The sequence below is a fragment of the Protopterus annectens genome, chromosome 11.part0, assembly GCF_019279795.1.
Source record: "Protopterus annectens isolate FY-2018-M chromosome 11.part0, PAN1.0, whole genome shotgun sequence".
Classification (NCBI taxonomy): Eukaryota; Metazoa; Chordata; order Ceratodontiformes; family Protopteridae; genus Protopterus; species Protopterus annectens.
The window spans coordinates 1,089,672,819-1,089,694,771 of record NC_056745.1 but is presented as its reverse complement, the minus strand read 5'-3'; the positions used below and the strand labels follow the sequence as shown (position 1 = coordinate 1,089,694,771).

The 21,953-nt window shown below is 36.4% G+C and overlaps 1 protein-coding gene across 1 annotated transcript in view; it reads right to left on the bottom strand.

Moving 5' to 3' along the window:
• The window catches only part of LOC122815026 (zinc finger BED domain-containing protein 5-like), a 66,094-nt gene extending 50,450 nt beyond the window's left edge, over nucleotides 1–15,644 (bottom strand). The window contains exon 1 of the mRNA XM_044087276.1: nucleotides 15,446–15,644. Coding sequence (XP_043943211.1) covers nucleotides 15,446–15,644 — 199 coding nt within the window. The remainder of the gene's footprint in view (nucleotides 1–15,445) is intronic.
• Between the last annotated feature and the right edge of the window lie 6,309 nt (nucleotides 15,645–21,953).

Genomic DNA, 21,953 nt, shown 5'->3' with positions numbered 1-21,953 from the left:
CTGTAGCATGCAACTGAGTAAATGTCAGGAAAATCCTACTATGATAGCTGAACTTTATTTGAGGTTAATCAGAGTCTCTTTAATTGATGGCAGGTGTGTCCTCAAGAAGACTGACTGCTGTAATTAAATCAAAAGGTGCTTCAACAAAGTATTAGTTTAAGGGTGTGCACACTTATGAAACCAGCTTAATTTAAGTTTTTTAGTTTTTATATTTTTCCCCTAACAGATTTGTTTATTTTTCAATTGAATTGTACAGGTTATAGGTCACATTAAAGGTGGGAAAAGTTTTGAAATGATTTATTGTGGTCACATTTATTTATATCACAGAAACCTACATTTTAACAGGTGTGTAAACTTTTAATATCCACTGTAAATATGTATATATATTTATATGGGATGCCTGGGGTTAATAAAAATCTGGATGGTTGACCTGTGTATTGCTGATCCATGTTGATGAACATATGTAAATAACTGACAGCTGAGCGAGATTGACAGTCCTCAGGGTAGGGGATATGCCCCTTCCCAAGGGATTGTGTGATCTCAAAGTTATATATAATTAGCAGGTGGGGTGCAGTCCACCCCACATGACTGATGCAGGGTGACTTGACCCACAAAAAATGCTTTTGCTTTCGTTTGTTTTATTTACATGTTCTGAGGATTAGTCTCAGAGCATGCACTGTAGCATGTAGATATGTTTTTGTTGATGACCTTTGCTGACGTAAAGCGTTGACATTTTGTGGATCAACTAATACAAGTATAAATATATATATATATATATATATATATATATATATATATATATATATATATAAATGGATCTAGAACTATTGAACGAAAGGTCAATAGTCCGAATCCACAATCACTGAACACACTTTAACGAAAAAGCATTCACTGAAAAGGCGCTTTTGTTAAAGTGTGTTAAAAAAAAAAAAAACATTAAATTTACATTTTTGCAGGGGGGCCCCTGCACCCCCCACACCCCCCTACTTTAATATTCTCACTCCGAGGTCACACTACAGTGGGGAAAAGGGAACTTTCCCTTATCCGCACCATAGTACGACTTTCGCAACAGACATACTTACGAGAAAGTGCTTTTTCGGTGAAAAGCACTTTCGCACAAGTATGCCCAGCCAAATCTGTTTTGGTGATGTTGCTGTTCTGTGATCTTTACGGATCCCATATATATATATATATATATATATATATATATATATATATATATATATATATATATATACACACACACACACACACACACACACACACACACACACACACACACACATATTAAAATCTTTTTTTATTAAATAACATTTGACATATTCCCGATTTTGCAGGGATATCATGTCTATCAAGTAATCAGTATCCACAACTCCTTGCTTTAAATTAAAGCCCCAGTCAGTTACTTCAACAGCTTTAATTTTTTGCTTCAATAATTTTTTTTTTTTATCTTTTCAAAAAATAAAAGAATACAGTAAAAAACTAAATAACACATCCATACACACACACACACACACACACACACACACACACATATATATATATATATATATATATATATATATATATATATATATATATATATGTATATATACAAAGATTTAACTAATATCATTTGATAACAAACATGAGTCATAAGTACAGATCAAGCTAAAATTATACTTATGTAATAATTATAACTTTTCATTTACTAGACCAAGTTTAGCTGTCTATTTAAAGTCTTCTTATTCTTCCTAGAGCTCAATGATATAACTGCAGTTTCTTTATTGCACACATCATTGGTAGCTTATTATAGTCTGTGAAGTTCTGTACAGGCTTGTTTTTCCAGTTTAAGGTAATTACTTTTCCTGCCACAGCTAAAAGAGTCCAAACTAAGGAAAATTCATATGAATTTATACATTTTGTAATAGGGGTGCTCATCGATATCAAGATTTTAGATGTTACACATCTGTCTGACCACATAGCTTTTAAAAACTCTTAAAAAGCATACCAAAACCTTCTATTTTTATCACAGCTGTGAAAAATGTGATATCAATCTGCATTTAAATTTTATTTTACACCTCCAACAAGAAAGATTATCTTTTTCAAACATTTTACTTATTTTGTGTGGAGTAATAAAAGTATTATCCTTTGCTACTTAGATTATTTATTATTACACAACTGCCCCTCATTAATATTCAAAAATGTGCATGCTGAGTGGTCAGTGTGCACATTGTAAATCAGAGTTATAGTAATGGAAAAAGGTCCGGTCGCCTGGACTTTTTCCATTACTATAACTCTTTTTTCTCACTGTCTCGCTATGTTAAACCCATTTAACATAGCGAGACAGGCTGTAAAAAGCAACAGAGATCTTGCTTTCTCCATTGCTTTTTCAAAACTGTCTCGATATGTTAAATGGGTTTAACATACCGGGACAGCTTTAAAAAAGCAACGGAGATTCTCTGTTGCTTTTTTTAATGTTGTCTCACTATGTTAAACCCATTTAACATACAGAAACAGTTTGTAGAAAGCAACGGAGATCTTGCTTTCTCCGTTACTTTTGCCCACAGTTCTGATGTACTGAGTAGGCTTATGCATGCGCAGTACATCAGAACTGCCGCAGAATACCAGACAGATGCGGAAGGGCAGCAAGGATGCATTATACAATGCCATTATTTAAGAAAAGTAATTATTTTTTTTCTTAAATAATGTCATTGTATAATAGCAATAACCCACTTCTGGGTGTGGGTAATGCTGGATTTATCCACGGTTGGGTTTTTTGGCTACTTGGGCTTCACCCTCGTGACCAAACCATGCCAACTGTGGGTAAATCCAGCATTACCCACACCCAGGCATGGGTTATTGCTATATTAGTTATTAATGGTAATAGTGATATAACTCCCTCCTTTTCAAAAATAAATGAGTATTAGAACTAAATATTAAATTATTGATAAAAAATGGAATTTTCTTTTAATTGATAATTTGAAAAACATAAATAATCAGACTTCTAAGCTTCTAAATTTTTTTGTTTTAAAATCTGTTGCTTCTACATCTTCAAGGATATACTGAAAGATATTCACTTGGAAGTATATACACACAACTTTTATTACTCCAAATAACTTGAATTTGTAATACATTATTAATTTTGCCAACTTTACATATGCTTCCTAAGCTAAAATTCAGCCTTTAGACAACCAACCTGATAGGTGATAAATGTTCCCTCACATATCATCTCATCCATCCCATTGAACCTAACTTTATATTACCAATTATCCTGCAAGTGAGTAAAATCCCACCTCCACCATGACCTACATAATATGAATATGCTTTCAACCAAGAAAGCAAGCATTATTTGTGAACAACAAATACTATTTTAGCTTTTTCTTTAAACTCCAAGGCTTAATAATGACAAATAAAGTTCATTTAGATTAATTGCCACAGCATTTTCTTTTCCAACACTGTGCGTTCTTTCACAGACTATTTGCCAGTTTTTCTTCTGCCACAACTTCTTATTTCTCTCTCATGACCTATTGTCTGAAATTGCTTCAGTCTTCTGACTCTGCAACCTGAATTCTTTCCACAGCTTCAGACTCCTCCTGACATCTCATTTCTTTTCACTGTATCCTTTCCATTAAATTCATACTCCCTTATAGCTTGAACAACTTTTTCATCTTCAATAAAGCATTTTAAGCTAGTCAAGAAGAAAACTCAAAAACAGCTATATAGAATATATGAAATATAACATTTTGCAGTCTACACTCATAAGCTGTACCCTTAACTTTCGAATGTAGAATGAGCAGTCATGATAAAAAAACACTCTTGTCTTTTATTTTATATATTTGCCTTGTGTCTGTAACATCTAATCAAAAAAATTGGAAGTGGCCAAGACCTGTGAGTAAACCCCTCAGCCAACAAAATGTCCAAGGGAATAAAGCAACCTAGGGGTAACTCGCCATACCAAATCCTAGTGTCCAGATTGTGAAACTAGGAGAAAGAGCTAAAGGATGGGTTTCAAAAGCCAATATCCATTTTGGCTCGATTGTCCAACTCAAAACAAGTACAGTAGAGAGTCGATTATCAAAACTTATTGGGACCTTGGGTAGTCGGATAGTCAAATTGTTTGAATAATCAAACATATAATTGAATTGGATAAAATACTTCTAAAATCTTGTTTTTTTCCTGCATGCAGGAATACACTTTTCAACCATTCAGCGATTCCAATGGACAATAAAGAATATTTTTCACACACAAGCTGGCTACAATCTCAAAAAATATGCTCAAGAAAATACATCTAATGTTAACATATTCAGACTTTATGAGTTTTCCTACCCACAAACTTTGGAAGGCTGGTTCTGATAATTGACGTTTCTGATAATCGACATTCGGATAATCAACTGTCTACTGTACCCCTGTGTAGATACCTTGTGCAAATCACATTGCAAAACATTTAATTTGTTAAAAAATTGAACAAAAGCACCAGAAACATGTTATGAGCAAAATCAGCATATGCATGCATTGAAGTGATTAAATGGAATGCGCTCCTTAAATCTCATTTCAGGTAAAAGAAAAACAAACAACTGAAACCTTAATTCACAATTCAAGTATAAGCAAAATAAACAAGCAGCATGCAGTTGGTCACATGTCAGGCACTCCAAAGCCAGGTGTTCAGATGGCATATATAAGATTCTCTCCATTCCAATAAAACTTGACAGACATACTTCAGGTCAAGAAGACTTGATCGATAGCATCCAGTGCTAATTAGTAGTTCTGAACTAGCAGTGTTGAAAACGGGGTTTTTATTGCCAGTTGTATGGGCGTGTCAGTGGCAGGTAACCAATCAAGGTGCTTGGGTGTGTAGAGGGCCAGAGCCTTTATTCCAATCAAATGTGACATTAAGATACTACCTGCCCCTTCGTTTTGATTCTTTGAGTAACAGTCTTTTAGCTTATATGTTTCAATCTTACTAGTAAATGTGTTTTTTCTTCTTCCTTGAATGAGCTGGCATTTATAATACATGGGCCTGCTTAAATTTGACCTGCTTTGTATGTGACTCAATCCAGTCAGCCAATTTATCTTGAACATGTACTGCAACCTCCATTTCTTCTACTTTCTCAGGTACTCCAATAATTAATATGCTTTTCCTCCAGGCTTTATCTTCCATATTCAGTTGCTTATCTTTCAAAATCTCATTCAGCAAGAGACTATATTTCTCTTTCAAATCAGTGTTCTTTTCCAACTCTTAAGTGACATCTGCATGTGAGTGTGCAGCATCTACCATCTCTGACTCATGCACTTTAACATTAGCACTATATATGTCAGGTGCATATTAACTTTCTTAATCACAAATTAAAATGTCTCTTTCACATCTCAAATTAAAATGTCTCTTTCACATCTGACAAGAGATTCTCCTGCAACATAATTTCATGACTGAGCATTTGTCTAGAATCTGCAGATTATGGTCCCTGCTAAAAACTCAGTATCTTGATTTCCACTTCTGCCAGAACACAAAATGTCTGTGCTGGCTTGCTTTATTTTCTTTTAGCTTTTATTCCAGGTTTAGTCATGTCAAATCATTATGTTCTTCTACATTAATTTGTGAATCTCTCTTCTACTTGTAATGTTAACTTTGAGTCATTTTTCTTTCAATACTGGGACTGAACACCACTGCACCACTCCCATCAAAGCCAAATACCTTCCTATCCCAGAAAGAACCATCCTCCTCTTCCATGGTTTCATAATATATAAATTCATCAACGTAGAATCTTCCCACACATAGCTAGCAGAATATCATAAAGGCAACTATCATATGCCCTGAGATCACAGCCCTTCTCTGTGACTAATCTTCTGACCCCATTCACCAAATCAAAGTAAAGCAAAGCAAACACTCTTTCTCTGTCATTGCCACCAAATCGTGGAAAGCTATTCCTACAAAGATAAGGGACATGCTAGCTTTGATTCCAAAAGACTCCTTCTCAGTTTAAGTGACCACTGACAGCAGACTGAAAGCAGTTGTTTTGATATCTGGCCCCCACTGTAAGTCTGTTTATAAACAGGACTTACATTGAGAGCAAGTCGTATTGACTGAGGGAAGAATTACACTGAGAAAAACTATTTTGGAATCTAGCCCACTGTCTTTCTCCACAATCAGAAAAGTATTAAAAGCTTATATCTTCAACCAAGCAAAGTATAAATGCTAAAAGATAACATCCAATAGAATTTGCATGGCTCCACTCTCTAACAAGCCACACACAAAACAGCAAATGAACTTCTCCAGCCATTGCTATGCTGTTGACTTTTCATCTCTGAGGAATATAACACCGAGTTTCAACTGGTGTCCTTTTGTTTACAGAGCAGTCTATGTTAGAAATTCTAATCTGTGTTAAATAATCCTTCCAAGTAACTTTATTTATTTTATATAGATATATACATATATATATGTTATTATTATTATTTTTGTAGTCTTGCTCTTCACATAATTATTATTGTTATTGTTATTGTTTTTATTTTTTAATCTGGGCTGAATCTGGAAATCGTCTATGTTGATCAGAGTTCTACCATAGTTAAAAATACTTAAATACATTAAAAAAAACTTAACTTGCAAAGCTACAGTGAAGTTACTATTTTTCCAGAGCACTATCTCTGGAAATTTCCTTGGGATTTATTTTGTTGATGATATTCCTGAAGAAACTATGATTTGGTTGCTTTCGTTAGGCTGAATGTCATTCATCAATGTTATGAACTAGACTCATATGTAGATCCTCCTATAAGTCACAATAACAAATCTCTAGTATTAATTGTGCAGGACTGTACTGATTCAGTATCCAGAAAGGCATTAATCATTAGTTTTCTTTTCCTATTGAGTTCAAGTGAGAAACTAATGCTTCATTTGGCTTTAATGCATTTCTGCTTCATGTCCGAGTCAGCAATATGAACGCTGTGCTTTCTTCACCCTCCCATGTGTACAACTTCTCTCCAAAAATAGGCTAAGGTTGGGTATATCACCTCTGTTTCACTAATATGTAATTAATTCTTTACCTTAAACAATTTCATTGATAGGCAGTATAAAGCAGTAAACATCTTTGAATGCATTTTTGAAAACATAACTAGTAAAATGCTTCATTGTGACTATGATAGCATACTTACATGAAAAAGTTAAATTTATACGGATTAAATTAATTTATTGTGAGAAAGTGTTATAAAAGGTATTGTCCTTGTACATAGTCTATGATGCTTTCTAGTAAACTTCAAGTAGCTCGTGTAGTTAAACTTCTTATATTTTTGTGTTATGAGTGTAACCTGATTGTTATAAACAGTACACTTTGTTTGCTAAGCCTGTGTCACACTTGAAATGATGAAGATACTTCCATGTATAGCAGAATATCAAATATAAAACCACAGAAGAAGAGCTCTTGATGACTAACCTACACTTCAAATTAATGCAAAGATACGAACCATTAGATGTCTCTTTGAAAAATGCATGAAATGGTCTCTTAGTTACATCAGCAGTACATAAAAGTGTTTTATTTTGTTCTCCTGAGTGCTGTTATGTTAAAACATATTTATTTTTTGTTTTATAACATTTGTAAAGACAAGCATATTCATTCTATTTGAGCAGTTTTTATGTTACAAAACATATTCATTTTCTTAGAGCTTACCACATCTTCTGTTCAGTTACTGTTTATGAATAAATACACATTGTTTATTTAATATAACTAATTAAAAGGAACTGTGATTATGCTATTGTTCCAGAAGATTTCAATTACTACAGTTTATCCTCACAAATAAATTCAATCATCTTTATGATGCCTTTTAGCAGATAATCTCTTTTTGTGAGATTGCTACAAAACTTCACAGTAAAAGAATTTAGGATTATTAAATCAGCTAGGCAAGTCTGTCAAAGAGGTATCTACCAGTATATCAAAGAATGTCATCTCAGCCTAGTGTAACACATGCAAAAGGCTTCCTCAAGGAGCACTATATGTATTCCTGTCAGGGCAATGTATGGTTAGGTGCTTCTTATGAAAATCAGTACCAGATGATTCACACTGCAGCTAAGCCAGAGATCGAATGTTAAGAGCACGAGTAACAGATATAGATTTATGTCTGATAAACTGCATTAAATTACCCAGCATTGTGATCAATCTTTTGGTGTATGACAGCTCAATAGCTCAGCTGAATCTGATTTCATTTTCTTTTCAGAAAAGGCAATACAGCAGAAATTGTTACTGTTTTCTCTGCCACTTAATCACGTAATCACTATATCAAAGTTCTTGCAAAAAGTGTAGGAATTTCAGCCAACAGTTTATCTGTAGAATTTTAATACCTGCTTTAGTGACTACTAAACATTTACGTATGTTTCAGTTCACCAGAAAAAAGCACAGACAAGAGAAAGACATCATTTTGGGACGAAGAGGTTTGATTAAATTTTGCTTTTTTGCTTCTGAATTATTTTATTTCATCAGTAATGGAACTGAGAATAATAATGTACTATTTTTTTTGTTCTGATCTTGGACTTAAAGCTGAAGAATCTGTTTTTCTCCTGCTTATATCCACAGCATCAGATATGGCCTGACCTAAACTGGATTCATGTTGATCCATCAAAGGAAATAATCTGAGATGGAGAATATCAAAAACAAATGGAATTAAAAAAAAACTCTCTTTTTTGCATGGAGCAAGCTACCTCGCATCCTCTTTGGGGAGGGGAAATCTATACTCTGTGTCTTATATTTATCGATGGTAGTGGTCGCACAACAGTGTGAAAAAGTGCATTGCCCACAATCACATAAAGTGGCTTTTTGCTTGCTTTCTGATATTGCTCACTGAATAAACTGAAGCCAATACCTGTCTGGCTCCCTAGGACATACTATTGTTACAGTCTTCTTGGTGAAAGCACACTGGTAATAATGTCATTGGTATAATATGGGTCATGATAGTGAGAAGGAGGTGAGTAAGCATGTGTGTAACTTACTTTGACCAAATTATTGAAGACTTTTTGCTTTACTGAAGGAAGCACAAAATAGGAAAAATGTTCAAGTAGCACTGAAATAACAGTACTTTTCTTACAAATAAAGAAGACATACCTTTGTGTATAACCTCTGTAAATGAATCCATATACTACTGTCAGGCACACAGTAGCCCAAGAAACAGATGATGAATCTATAGTCAGGGAACTGATAGTTATGAATAAAAGGTGACATAAAACAACATGTTGACAATTAAAATGATTATAACTTTCTGCAACATTAAAGAAGTTGTTAGTTCAGGTGCTCACTTAGTTGCTTGTGCACATCCAGTAGCATATTACTTCCCCACAGGTGGAACTGCATGAATATGATTTTCTAGGTACTGTCTTTTATCTGCAGCTGTAATTCACAGAGACTGGAGTGTACCATGACTGCTACTGCCTTTATCTGCAGATGTAATTTACGCAGGTTGGAGTGTACCATGACTGGTGCTGTCTTTTATCTGCAGATGTAATTCATGGAGATTGGAGTATACCATGACTGGTACTGCCTTTTATCTGCAGATGTTATTCACGGAGATTGGAGTGTACCATGACTGGTGCTGTCTTTTATCTGCAGATGTAATTCATGGAGATTGGAGTATACCATGACTGGTACTGCCTTTTATCTACAGATGTAATTTACAGAGATTGGAATGCACCATGACTGGTGCTGCCTTTTATCTGCAGATGTAATTCATGGAGATTGGAGTATACCATGACTGGTACTGCCTTTTATCTGCAGATGTTATTCATGGAGATCGAAGTGTTCCATGACTGGTACTGTCTTTTATCTGCAGATGTAATTCACAGAGAATAGAGTGTACTATGACTGGTACTGCCTTTTATCTACAGATGTAATTTACAGAGATTGGAATGCACCATGACTGGTGCTGCCTTTTATCTGCAGATGTAATTCACAGAGATTGGAGTGTACCATGACTGGTACTGCCTTTTATCTGCAGATGTTATTCATGGAGATTGGAGTGTACCATGACGGGTACTGCCTTTTATCTGCAGATGTTATTCATGGAGATTGGAGTGTACCATGACGGGTACTGCCTTTTATCTGCAGATGCAATTCATGGAGATTGGAGTGTACCATGACTGGTACTGTTTTTTATTTGCAGATGTAATTCATGGAGATTGGAGTATACCATGACTGGTACTGCCATTTATCTGCAGATGTTAATCACGGAGATTGGAGTGTACCATGACTGGTACTAATTTTTATCTGCAGATGCAATTCACAGAGATTAAAGTGTACCATGACTGGTACTGCCTTTTATCTGCAGATGTAATTCACGGAGATTGGAGTGTACCATGACTGGTACTTTTTTTTATCTGCAGATGTAATTCACAGAGATTAGAGTGTACCATGACTGGTACTGCCTTTTATCTGCAGGTGTAATTTATGGAGATTGGAATGCACCATGACTGGTACTGCCTTTTATCAGCGGAAGTTATTCATGGAGATTGGAGTATACCATGACTGGTACTGCATTTTATCTGCAGATATAATTTATGGAGATTGGAGTGTACCATGACTGGTACTGTTTTTTATCTGCAGATGTAATTCACAGAGATTAGAGTGTACCATGACTGGTACTGATTTTTATCTGCAGATGTTATTCATGGAGATTGGTGTGTACCATGACTGGTACTGCCTTTTATCTGCAGATGTAATTCACGGAGATTGGAGTGTACCATGACTGGTACTGTTTTTTATCTGCAGATGTAATTCACAGAGATTATAGTGTACCATGACTGGTACTGCCTTTTATCTGCAGGTGTAATTTATGGAGATTGGAATGCACCATGACTGGTACTGCCTTTTATCAGCGGAAGTTATTCATGGAGATTGGAGTATACCATGACTGGTACTGCATTTTATCTGCAGATATAATTTATGGAGATTGGAGTGTACCATGACTGGTACTGTTTTTTATCTGCAGATGTAATTCACAGAGATTAGAGTGTACCATGACTGGTACTGATTTTTATCTGCAGATGTTATTCATGGAGATTGGTGTGTACCATTACTGGTACTGCATTTTATCAGCAGAAGTTATTCATGACGACTGGATTATACCATGACTGGTACTGCCTTTTATCTGCAGATGTAATTCACGGAGATTGGAGTGTGCCATGACTGGTACTGTTTTTCTATCAGCACATGGTATTCACGGAGACTGGAGTATGCCATAACTACTGACTGTAACTGCTGTCATCTGCAAATGGTCTTCTGCTTCAGCATCATAGGATTTTCAGTTTAAAACCCCTATGACCTCTGTCAAAAAGATAGGCCTACCATCAACCACTGGGCAGGTATTGTTTCTTTACTAACACCATCATAAGCCAGCAGGAAAATAAACAAAAACTAAAAGGAATAGTTTCTTTCAAAAATGGATGCATTCAATAATTATATTCTGCCATACATTTTCACTGAGTCCATTCTCCATCCCCAATCATGCAGGATACAGAAGCAACAAGAAGAATTGTGATTAAAAAAGTAAAAAATGGCAGATGTACTTAGCATTTACCACACACACACACACACACACACACACACACACACACACACACACACACACACACACACACACACACACACACACATGCACACATGTATATGTATCTTACACTATAATTTGTGCACAATATGAAAGCTATAGCTTTAGTGTCTTTAATGGCACTATGTATGGGTTTAAACTGAGTGTTGAAGAAGGGCAGCTTGTATTAAGTGAGGCAAATGTCAACTAATGCAACATTTGGTAAACTGATCTGAAGTAAAAATATAGTTTTCATTAGAAAGCACTGTGCAAGGTAACTTCCAGAACCTGTGCTTTATTATTATCAATATTTACTTTTAATGTGTACCTTATTGGCCCCACTCCACCATTTGTTCAGCACCAATAATATTACCAATTTCATGGACCTTTTTACGAACTTGTAGTGTAAATTACAAAAGCTGAATGGAAGTACTGTGCTGTATTTGACTTGTTTGCAGTATGCTTGTGTTGTTTAAGACACAAGCTTATACATGAATTTGTGCACATTGGATCCTAATTATTTTACATGCAGACTTAAATCACACACTCAGTAGATCATTCAAAACCATTAACTGACTCTTACAAATGATTATGTTTCCACAGTGGTAAAACCAGTGATATGGGATAATGTATATATGAAATCTGAGAGCTGTATAATAACATATACCTGCAAGACTGCCTACAAACCTTCTAACACTAAAAAACTTTGTTATTTCCAGATACCCATGTTATGAAAACCCACATTAGCCGATGGCATCATTATCTAAAGAATAAACAGCTGCTCTGACGGTGGTTCACATTACTGTACCAGCCTAGTCCTATTCTGCCTGTGCCAGCCTCGAGCTAAAATGTGTCCTGTTCTCACTAAATACTTCCCACTGAGTCCTCAACTGTGCAGTAGCACTCCAATGTATTGTTATCAAGGACACTGATTTACGGTCCCCCCCCCCAAAAAATGAAATTCCATTTTCATGAGAAAAAAATCTGGGAACTATAGCACTTATCTTTAAGTGTATCATTTGGTCTTTATAATGATTTCATTATGATTTGTGTGTGTGTGTGTGTGTGTGTGTGTGTGTGTGTGTATTTATAAATACATACATATATACACCCAACACACACACACACACACACACACACACACACACACACACACACACACACACACACACACACACACACACACACACACACATATACACACACACACACACACTCGGGTCTATATCACTTAAGCAAATACATATCCATTGAATATATATTCATCGAACAATAAACAGAGAAAAGCATTTCAGTGAACCTTGGACTATTTTTCAGGGTTAGGAACCACTCACCTATTAGCACTCTGGAACGAGCACTAAATCAAATCCACCCAAGTGAGGGACTGTGCAAACCACACCCCACTAACTACATATACCAACTCAAAGATTGCACTACAGTGGGGAAAAGAGCAAAGTTGTGGTGATAACCAAGTGTGCTCCCTAACCCTGGGAAAAAGTCCAAGGTTCACTGAAATGATTTTTGTTGTTTAGTGTTCAATGAATACATACTCAATGAATACATATTTTGATTAAATGATATAGGCACCCCCATATATATGTATATATATATATATATATATATATATATATATATATATATATATATATATATATGTGTGTATGTATATAAGCAGATTCAGCAAAATAAGTTATCATAAATATAAGTAGTAAATATGAAAAGAAAAAAGGTTGTGAATACATGCTCTTGCTGCCTAAAATGCCAAATGCCATAAAAATTCTGTCATTCTCAAAATCCTCCAGAGAGCTTTGCTGTGCAGACAGGGCCAGTGTTAGCATTCTGGGGGCCCCCAGCAGAAGTCAAGTTGGGGGCTCCCTATGCCCTTGCAGTCTATGTATCAACCTGTCACTGCCACCCTTCCTAAGTAACCCTTTAGTTCATGCTGCAAACATTTATGAGTAGTACATACAGACTAGCCCCCATACCATGCCATTACTTTTTTCTTCCTTTTGCCACATTACGTCTTACTCTTCAGCTTTTTATATGAAGCCATAACTTCCTATATGTTTTGAAGTGCATTTTAAAGTTTTCTTCTTTTTACTCAAACTTTTTCATCCAGTGATGGCTGGAACAGAAATTATGATTAAGAAAATAAACTGTTGCTGTTCAGCTTTAGTTTTCCTTGCACTCTTTCAGCACACCTTTCCTGACCACAGCAGCACAGTAATAACCATTTAGGAAAGAACTCAAATAGGCCAGAGCTATAGATATACAGGGATGTATTTCAGCGGATTTTCCCACCCTTTTAATCCAGTGGTAACCTAGACAAACAAAAAAATGAGTAAGAAAAGAATTTCAGTATTATTTTTTTTTCTTTCAAGGAAGACATACTATGTACACAAAGCTTAATGTTCAAAGATGACAAAATAGTAGCTCACAATAAACTAATAAGCCAGTTGTCGTGATACACAGGCCCTATCTGTGGAATGCCTGCCTCCCTAACCCCCCCTCAAGAAAAAAAAAACATCCCTCTGGTGATGGAATGAGATGAAAGCAGAGGTTCAAATAATCACAACTGCATTTCAAGTGACTGCTGGCATACATATGCATACCAGGCCTCCTCACTCCTTAACCCAAACTGTCAAAGACAAGCCACCTGCATACATGCCTGAAGTGTGATTGTAAGGAAAAAAAAAATAATGATTACAGTAATGTATTCTACTTTGTTGCTTCTAGATAGTACACTGCCCCATATACAAGCTATATTAGCCTTCTTTGCACAACTCTGAGGTCTGAGAGAAAAGTAAAAGAAACAATGACCACACTGTCCTCAGCCCAAACACAAGCTATAATGACCTCTAAGGTTTGCCTGTGATGAAACTTAAAGAAAAAATACCCACACAACCCCCCTAAATACACACACACACACACACACACACACACACACACACACACACACACACACACACACACACACACACACACACACACACACACACACACACACACACTACAGCAGCTTTCTGTACACACACACATATCTGAGCAGGGCTAGTTTTAGAAAGAGTGCAGCTGAGAGCAGAGGACATTATCAGCTTTATTCTAACAGGGTCATATCACAGCCTGTTCAGGTTAAACAGCATAACCAGGAAATTAGTCCATTTTTTCTCCTTATTTTTCACCAACCAGCAAAAGCTTTTGTGGGGTTCCCACACAGTCAAGGATGATTGAGGGAGCCCCTGTATCAATTTAGAGAGTCTGGAGAGTGGAGGCCCCCAGACTCTTAGAAGATCTTAGTGCCTCAATGTTCTGTGACATATTTTATTCCTTACTTTAAAAATATAATTTCTTATTAGCTACATTTTTACTGATACCCAGAGGAAGGGACTCTTGCATAGAAATAAATATTTCTTTACTGCAGCTTGTCTTTATTCAGCTATCCACCTTGCACAACCTTATTTTCAAGCCTACTGCCTGCCCTGCACTAGCCAATCTAGTCACACATTACATGCCAAATCGATCCCTATGATCAGAAAACAAAAACTTCTTAGCTTCAAAACCTAAAGTAAAAATCCAGGAGCAGACCACCATGAAAAAACGATGTCCTTATTTTATTAGACAAGTACAAAAATAAAATTCACAGGAGCTCTAAGGTATGATGAGTGATTTTGGCTATTCAGCCTTCATCAGATCAATGAATGAGCTCTAGCAATTGATTTAAAAAGGCACTCTCACCCAGTCATATACTTGTTATTTAACTGTTTCCTATTGCATCCCTGGGGGAAATATACGGGACACACCTCTTTGTATCTCAGCCCAGTATATCAGCTCTTTTTAGAGTGCTTACATAGTCACCGTATCTTAAAGCATCTACTTTTCAGCACTGGTTTCAGTGGCACAATGTTATTTATACCTGGGTGCCTGTCAGCTCTAAGATTTATTATCCATTCTGTCTCTCGTACTTCAGTTAAATTTCTGAGATCACTTCCACGAATGTTAGATTTAATAAGATCCAAGACCATAAAAATGAATGAATGTGTGAGACATTGTGTAACATGGTTAGCAAAAGCATTCCTCATGTTTGCTTTTGAAATGTCTCGTAAGTGTTGCATGATCCTAGTCTTAAACATTTGATTGGTATTGCCTACATAAAAAGCTGCACATTTTCGGCAGCTGGCAAGTTAAAATAAATTTTGAGATAGGCATGAGGCATATCCGCTGAGTTGAAAAATTTGAGCCGAGGTCGGATGGGTAAAGCTAATGCTAGTGTTTATATATGGGCATACTTTACATTTGCCACATCTATAAGTAGCTTTTTTACATATATGAACCCCCAGATCTTTTTGGAATACCATCCTTGAAGCACAACATCCTCTTCAAATTCTTTTTATTCTTGTGAACAAAGTGTGGTGCTTTTCCTGCTATCTCTTTTTTTCTCATTCTCCGTCAGCACAGGCTAGTATTTACATATAGTGTCACAGACCAACTTAGAGTCCGAGCTATAAGTCAACATACATTTTAAGGTACTGCTTGAGTTACAACTATCTCTACTAGATCTGTTCAGTTGGCTCATCACATCTTTTTGTCTGAAATAGGGACACCCATTCATTTCGCTAATGTTCTTGAGCTTATCAGACCTCATGATAGCCTCTTTGGCCAAATATCCTCTTTCTTGTAAGAAACTTTGTATCTTACCAGTTTCTTGTATCAAATCTTTGTTTTTAGTACATAATCTTGATGTTCTGATAGCTTGATTTTCCAGGATATTTTTAAAGATGTGATTGGGGTGCATACTGTTCCTGTGTAGATAGTAATTTTCCATGTCTCTTTGCGATAGATGGATGTAGCAATGCCTGTGTCCATATGATAAGTAAGTCTTACATCTAAGAAATCAATCTTTTCTCTTGAGTGGTGAAAATCGGTGGTTCCTTCCAAATATTGCCGAAAATTAAATAGATCTTGCAGATTGCCATTCCATAGAATAAACACGTTGTCCACAAAACGTCCATAAAACTTTAGTTTATTCAACCAAGGGCTGACTTCATTAAGGACTTTGGTCTTCTCACATTGGGCTACTACAAGATTTGAGTAACTATTTGCACATGGGGTGCCCATTCCCACACCCCGATTCTGCAAATAGTATTCTTCCCCATATGTAAAGATGTTGGATTCAAGTATAAGCTTCAAAAGTTCACAGATGAGGTGATGTCTTGCATTTGAACTTGCCAGAAACATTCTAACAGCCTCAATCCCATACTGTTTAGGTATTACAGTAAAGAGGTTGCAAACATCCATGGTCACAAGAAGTGGATCTGTAGGGATCCCCTGAGTCTCTATTATATCATATAGACGTTCTAAAAAATCACCTGTATCTCTCAGGACCATCTCAGTTTGCCTCACATGAAACTTTAAAAAATCTTCCACATAGATAGTGGTTCTGTTACCCAGTCTCATCCAGATACAATCGGGCATAGAGCGGGATTATTCTGATCTTTATGTATCTTGGGTAGGCCACTGATGGTAGGGATGGTGGGATGCTCTACCTTAAGGAAATCAAACAATTCTTTGCTCAATTGCCCACTTAGCAATAATTCCTCTAAGGTATTACTTTAATTTTTACAGAGGTTACTTCTCATTTAGTGAGCTTAATGTATGTGTATGTATCACTTAGCATAGATTTCATCCTATCAACATACCACATCGAATCCATAACAACAATGGCGCCACCTTTATCTGCTGGTTTAATTATTATCATTTCATTCTCCTTAAGTTCATTTAATGCTGCTCTCCCTACTACTGCCAAGTTGAAAAAATGTTGGTTGTGCCCTCTTTGCCTTCTATGCATATAGATGTCATTCTCACATAACCGAGCAAATAGCTTGACATTTGGTGGATTCACTGATATAAAAGTACTGGGTTTTTTGAAACGAGAAGTAGTTATCTGCTGGTTAGTTCCAAAAATGCTCTTCAGGGTGATATTCCGGCAAAAATATTTAATATCCAGAATGAATTCACCTAAATTGGAATGAAAAGAGGGTATGCAACTTAACCCTTTATTAAGGATGTTCATCTGTTCCTTACTAAGTGGTATTTGAGAAATATTAAGAACTAAACTGTCAGCTTCACTATTCAAGGAAAAGATTTGTTTCTTTTTCTCTCTCTGCTCTGTGATCTAGAGTTCCGTTCCGTGTTGTGTTTCTGAAAAAAACGATAGGCTGTGAAAAATGGGTGCATGTAGAATGCCTTCTTTAGGTCTAACCACTGACAGGGACAAACTTGGAGCCAAAATATCTTTATTCACACTAGTGCAACTAGAATTTGAAAGTTCATTGGTAGAAATTACACTAGTATTGGCCTGGTTAGCTATGATACTTGTTACATCTTGATCAGAATCAAAATGGCATGGACCAGGAGCTGTGAGGTCATGAGGAAGAGAAATTACTCTCTGTCCAATTACCTTCGGTGTGGGCGTGTCAGTTCTCAAATGTGTTATATGATTGATAGTATTCATGCCTCCATTTCTTTTTACAGCTCTGTTATTTCTATGATTGTTAAAATCCTCTTCCGGCCATTCAAAAATATGGCCTAGTTTAAAATCACTTGAGTCACGCACTAATTTGCATGTCTTCTGCTCCTTAAGTCTATTATCATAGGTTTTCAGGTTATGTTGTTGTACTTCAAGCCAGCGTAAACAGATGTCATCCAAATTCATCTCTTCCAGCTCTCTATGTTTAAACTGAATACATTATTTTATATTTTCCTCCTCAGGTTTGAAGTAATCAATCAGGAGGTGCAACTAGTCTCTAAATTTAGTGCTTGCCACTTAGCTAACAGCTGAGGATGGCTGTTGCCGTAGCTCGTCATACACTTAATTCGCATTCCTCTTGGTATAATTTTGTGATGAATGCTCACCTCTAAATGAAAATATTGCCATTGGAGGCGTTTAACATGGAAAGCAGCACTTTCTACTTTATAAAAGACTTCATCAAAACTGAAATTAGGCTTTGGTAATAGTTCAGTTTCAACAAGCTGTGCATCCAAATTTAAACCAAGGAGCGGATCAGTCTGCTCACCTGGGCTTCCAAACGTAGTTTGTTGAAGTACATTCCTGTTCCTTTCTGCACATATATCCATCATGTGCAGTATAGGGTGTAAACAATAGTCCATCAAAATGAACAAAGCACCCTAATACAGCTAGAGGTCATTCCGTAGTTTAATTACTATCATTTCATTCTCCTTAAGTTCATTTAATGCTGCTCTCTCTCCTACTGCCAAGTTAGAAAAATGTTGGTTGTACCCTCTTTGCCTTCTATGCGTATAGATGTCATTCTTACATAACCAAGCAAATAGCTCAACATTTGGTGGATTTACTGGTATAAACGTACTGTTTTTTTTTAAACATGAAGTAGTAATCTGCTGGTTAGTTTCAAAAATGCTCTTCATTGTGATATTCTGGCAAAAATGGGGTTAAGTTTCATACCCTCTTTTCATTATAATTTAAGTGAATTCAGTCTGAATATTAAATATTTTTTTATACCAGTGAATCCACCAAATGTCGAGCTATTTGCTCGGTTATGTGAGAATGACATCTATACGCATAGAAGGCAAGGAGGGCACAACCAATATTTTTCCAACTTGGCAGTAGGAGAGAGAGAGCAGCATTAAATGACCTTAAGGAGAATGAACTGATAGTAGTAATTAAACCAGCGGATAAAGGTGGTGCCACTGTTGTTATGAATTCGATGTGGTAAGTTGATAGGATGAAATCTGTGCTAAGTGATACACACACATACATTAAGCTCACTAAACAAGAAGTTACCTCTGTTATAACTAAAGTAACTAATACCTTAGAGGAATTATTGCTAAGTGGGCAGTTGAGCAAAGAATTGTTTGATTTCCTTAAGGTAGAGCATCCCACCCTCCCTAACATCAGTGGCTTACCCAAGATACATAAATATCGGAATAATCCCTCTCTACACCTGATTGTTGCTGGATGAGACTGGGTAACAGAACCACTATCTGTTTATATGGAAGATTTTTTAAAGTTTCATGTGAGGCAAACTGAGATGGTCCTGAAAGATACGGGTGATTGTTTAGAACATCTATATGATACATAGACACTCAGGGGATCCCTACAGATCCACTTCTTGTGACCATGGACGTTTTCAACTTCTTTACTGCAATGCCTAACCAGTATGGGATTGAGGCTGTTAGAATATTTCTAGCAAGTTCAAATGCAAGAAATCACCTCATTTGTGAACTTTTGAAGCTTATACTTGAATCCAAAATCTTTACATATGGGGAAGAATACTATTTGCAGAATTGGGGTGTGGCAATGGTCACCCCATCTGTGAATAGTTACTCAAATCTCATACTAGCCCAATGGGAGAAAACCAAAGTCTTTAATGATGTTAATCCTTGGTTGAAAAAACTAAGGTTTTATGGGCATTTTGTGGACGACGTGTTTATTCTATGGGATGGCAATGTACAAGATCTATTTAATTCTTGGAAATATTTGGAAGGAACCACTGATTTTCTTAGATTTACTGTCAACCACTCAAGAGAAGAGATTGATTTCTTAGATGTAAGACTGACTTATCATATGGATACAGGCATTGCTACATCCATCTATCGCAAATAGACATGGAAAAATCACTATCTACACAGGAACAGTAGGCACCCCAATCACATCTTTAAAAATATCCTGGAAAATCAAGTTATCAGAATGTCAAGGTTATGTACTAAAAACGATGACTTGATACAAGAAACTGGTAACAAAGTTTCTTACAAGAAAGAGGATATTTGGCCAAAGAGGCTATCATGAGGTCTGATAAGCTCAAGAACATTAGGGAAATGAATGGGCATCCCTATTTCAGACAAAAAGATGTGATGAGCCAAGTGAACAGCTCTAGTAGAGATAGTTCTAACTCAAGCAGTACCTTAAAATGTATGTTGACTTATAACTTGGACTCTAAGTTGGTCTGTGACACTATATGTAAATACTGGCCTGTGCTGACGGAGAATGAGAAAATAAAAGAGATAGTAGGAGAAGCACCACACTTTGTTCACAAGAATAAAAAGAATTTGAAAAGGTTGTGCTTCAAGGATGGTATAACGAAAAGATCTTGGGTTCATATATGTAAAAAAGGTACTTATAGATGTGGCAAATGTAAAGCATGCCCATATATAAACACTAGCAATAGCTTTTCCCATCTGACTTTGGGTCAAATTTTTCAACTCAGTGGATAGGGTCTATATTAGAACATTGAGGTTTAAAACTTTCAAATGTTCTAATATCGAACCCTACGGAGCGAAAGCTTAAAATATCTAAGCAACAGAAACCAGAAATCTTTCCTAGGGAAAGATTTTGGTTGTCCATTTCTGTTGCTTTGGTATTTTCAGTGCTGTGGTGGAAAGTTACAGGTCGGGTTCAGGTAATTGTGCGATTGTGTGGATGCGAGGGTTAGGGCAGGTTAGGTGAGTTAGGGTTAGGGCGCAGGTTAGATATGTGTGCAGTTGTGTGGACATGAGGGTTAGGGCAGGTTAGGTGAGTTAGGGTTAGGAAGCGGGTGAGGTGAGTGTGCGATAGTGATGGACCTTAGGGTTAGGGTTTGGGTTAAGGTAAGTGAATAGTTAGTGGTGTGTGTATAGTTTAGTGTAGGGTTAGTAGTAAGATTTTAGGTGTATGTGTCTGGATTTCTGTTTGTTTGGTGTGCTTGTATTGTGTGTATGTGCTTTGGAACAACAATTTTTTTTCCCTAGGAAATAAATCTCTGTTCTGACAGTTTGAGATTGTAAGCTTTCACTTACATAGGGTCGATTAATCACCGTTCACTTCTTTAAGCGGTCGGTGATCTAATATGGAACCAGTGGATATGCCTCATGCCTATCTCAAAATTGAGTTTATCTTGCCAGCTGCAGAAAATGAGCAGCTTTTTATGTAGGCAAAACCAATTAAATATTTAAGACAAGGATCATGCAACACTTACAAGCTATTTCAAAAGCAGACATGAGGAATGCTTTGGCTAACCATGTTACACAATGTCCCCCACTTTCATTCATTTTTATGGTCTTGGATCTTATTAAATCTAACATTTGTGGAGGTGATCTCAGAAATTTAACTGAAGTACGAGAGACAGAATGGATAATAAATCTTAGAGCTGATAGGCACCCAGGTATAAATGACATTGTGCCACTGAAACCAGTGCTGAAAAGTAGACACTTTACGATACGGTGACTATGTAAGCACTCCAAAAAGAGCTGATATACTGGCCTGAGATACAAAGAGGTATGTCCCGTATATTTCCCCCAGGGATGCAATAGGAAGTAGTTAAATAACAAGTATATGATTGGGTGAGAGTGCCTTTTCAAATCAATTGCTAGAGCTCATTCATTGATCTGATGAAGGCTGAATAGCCGAA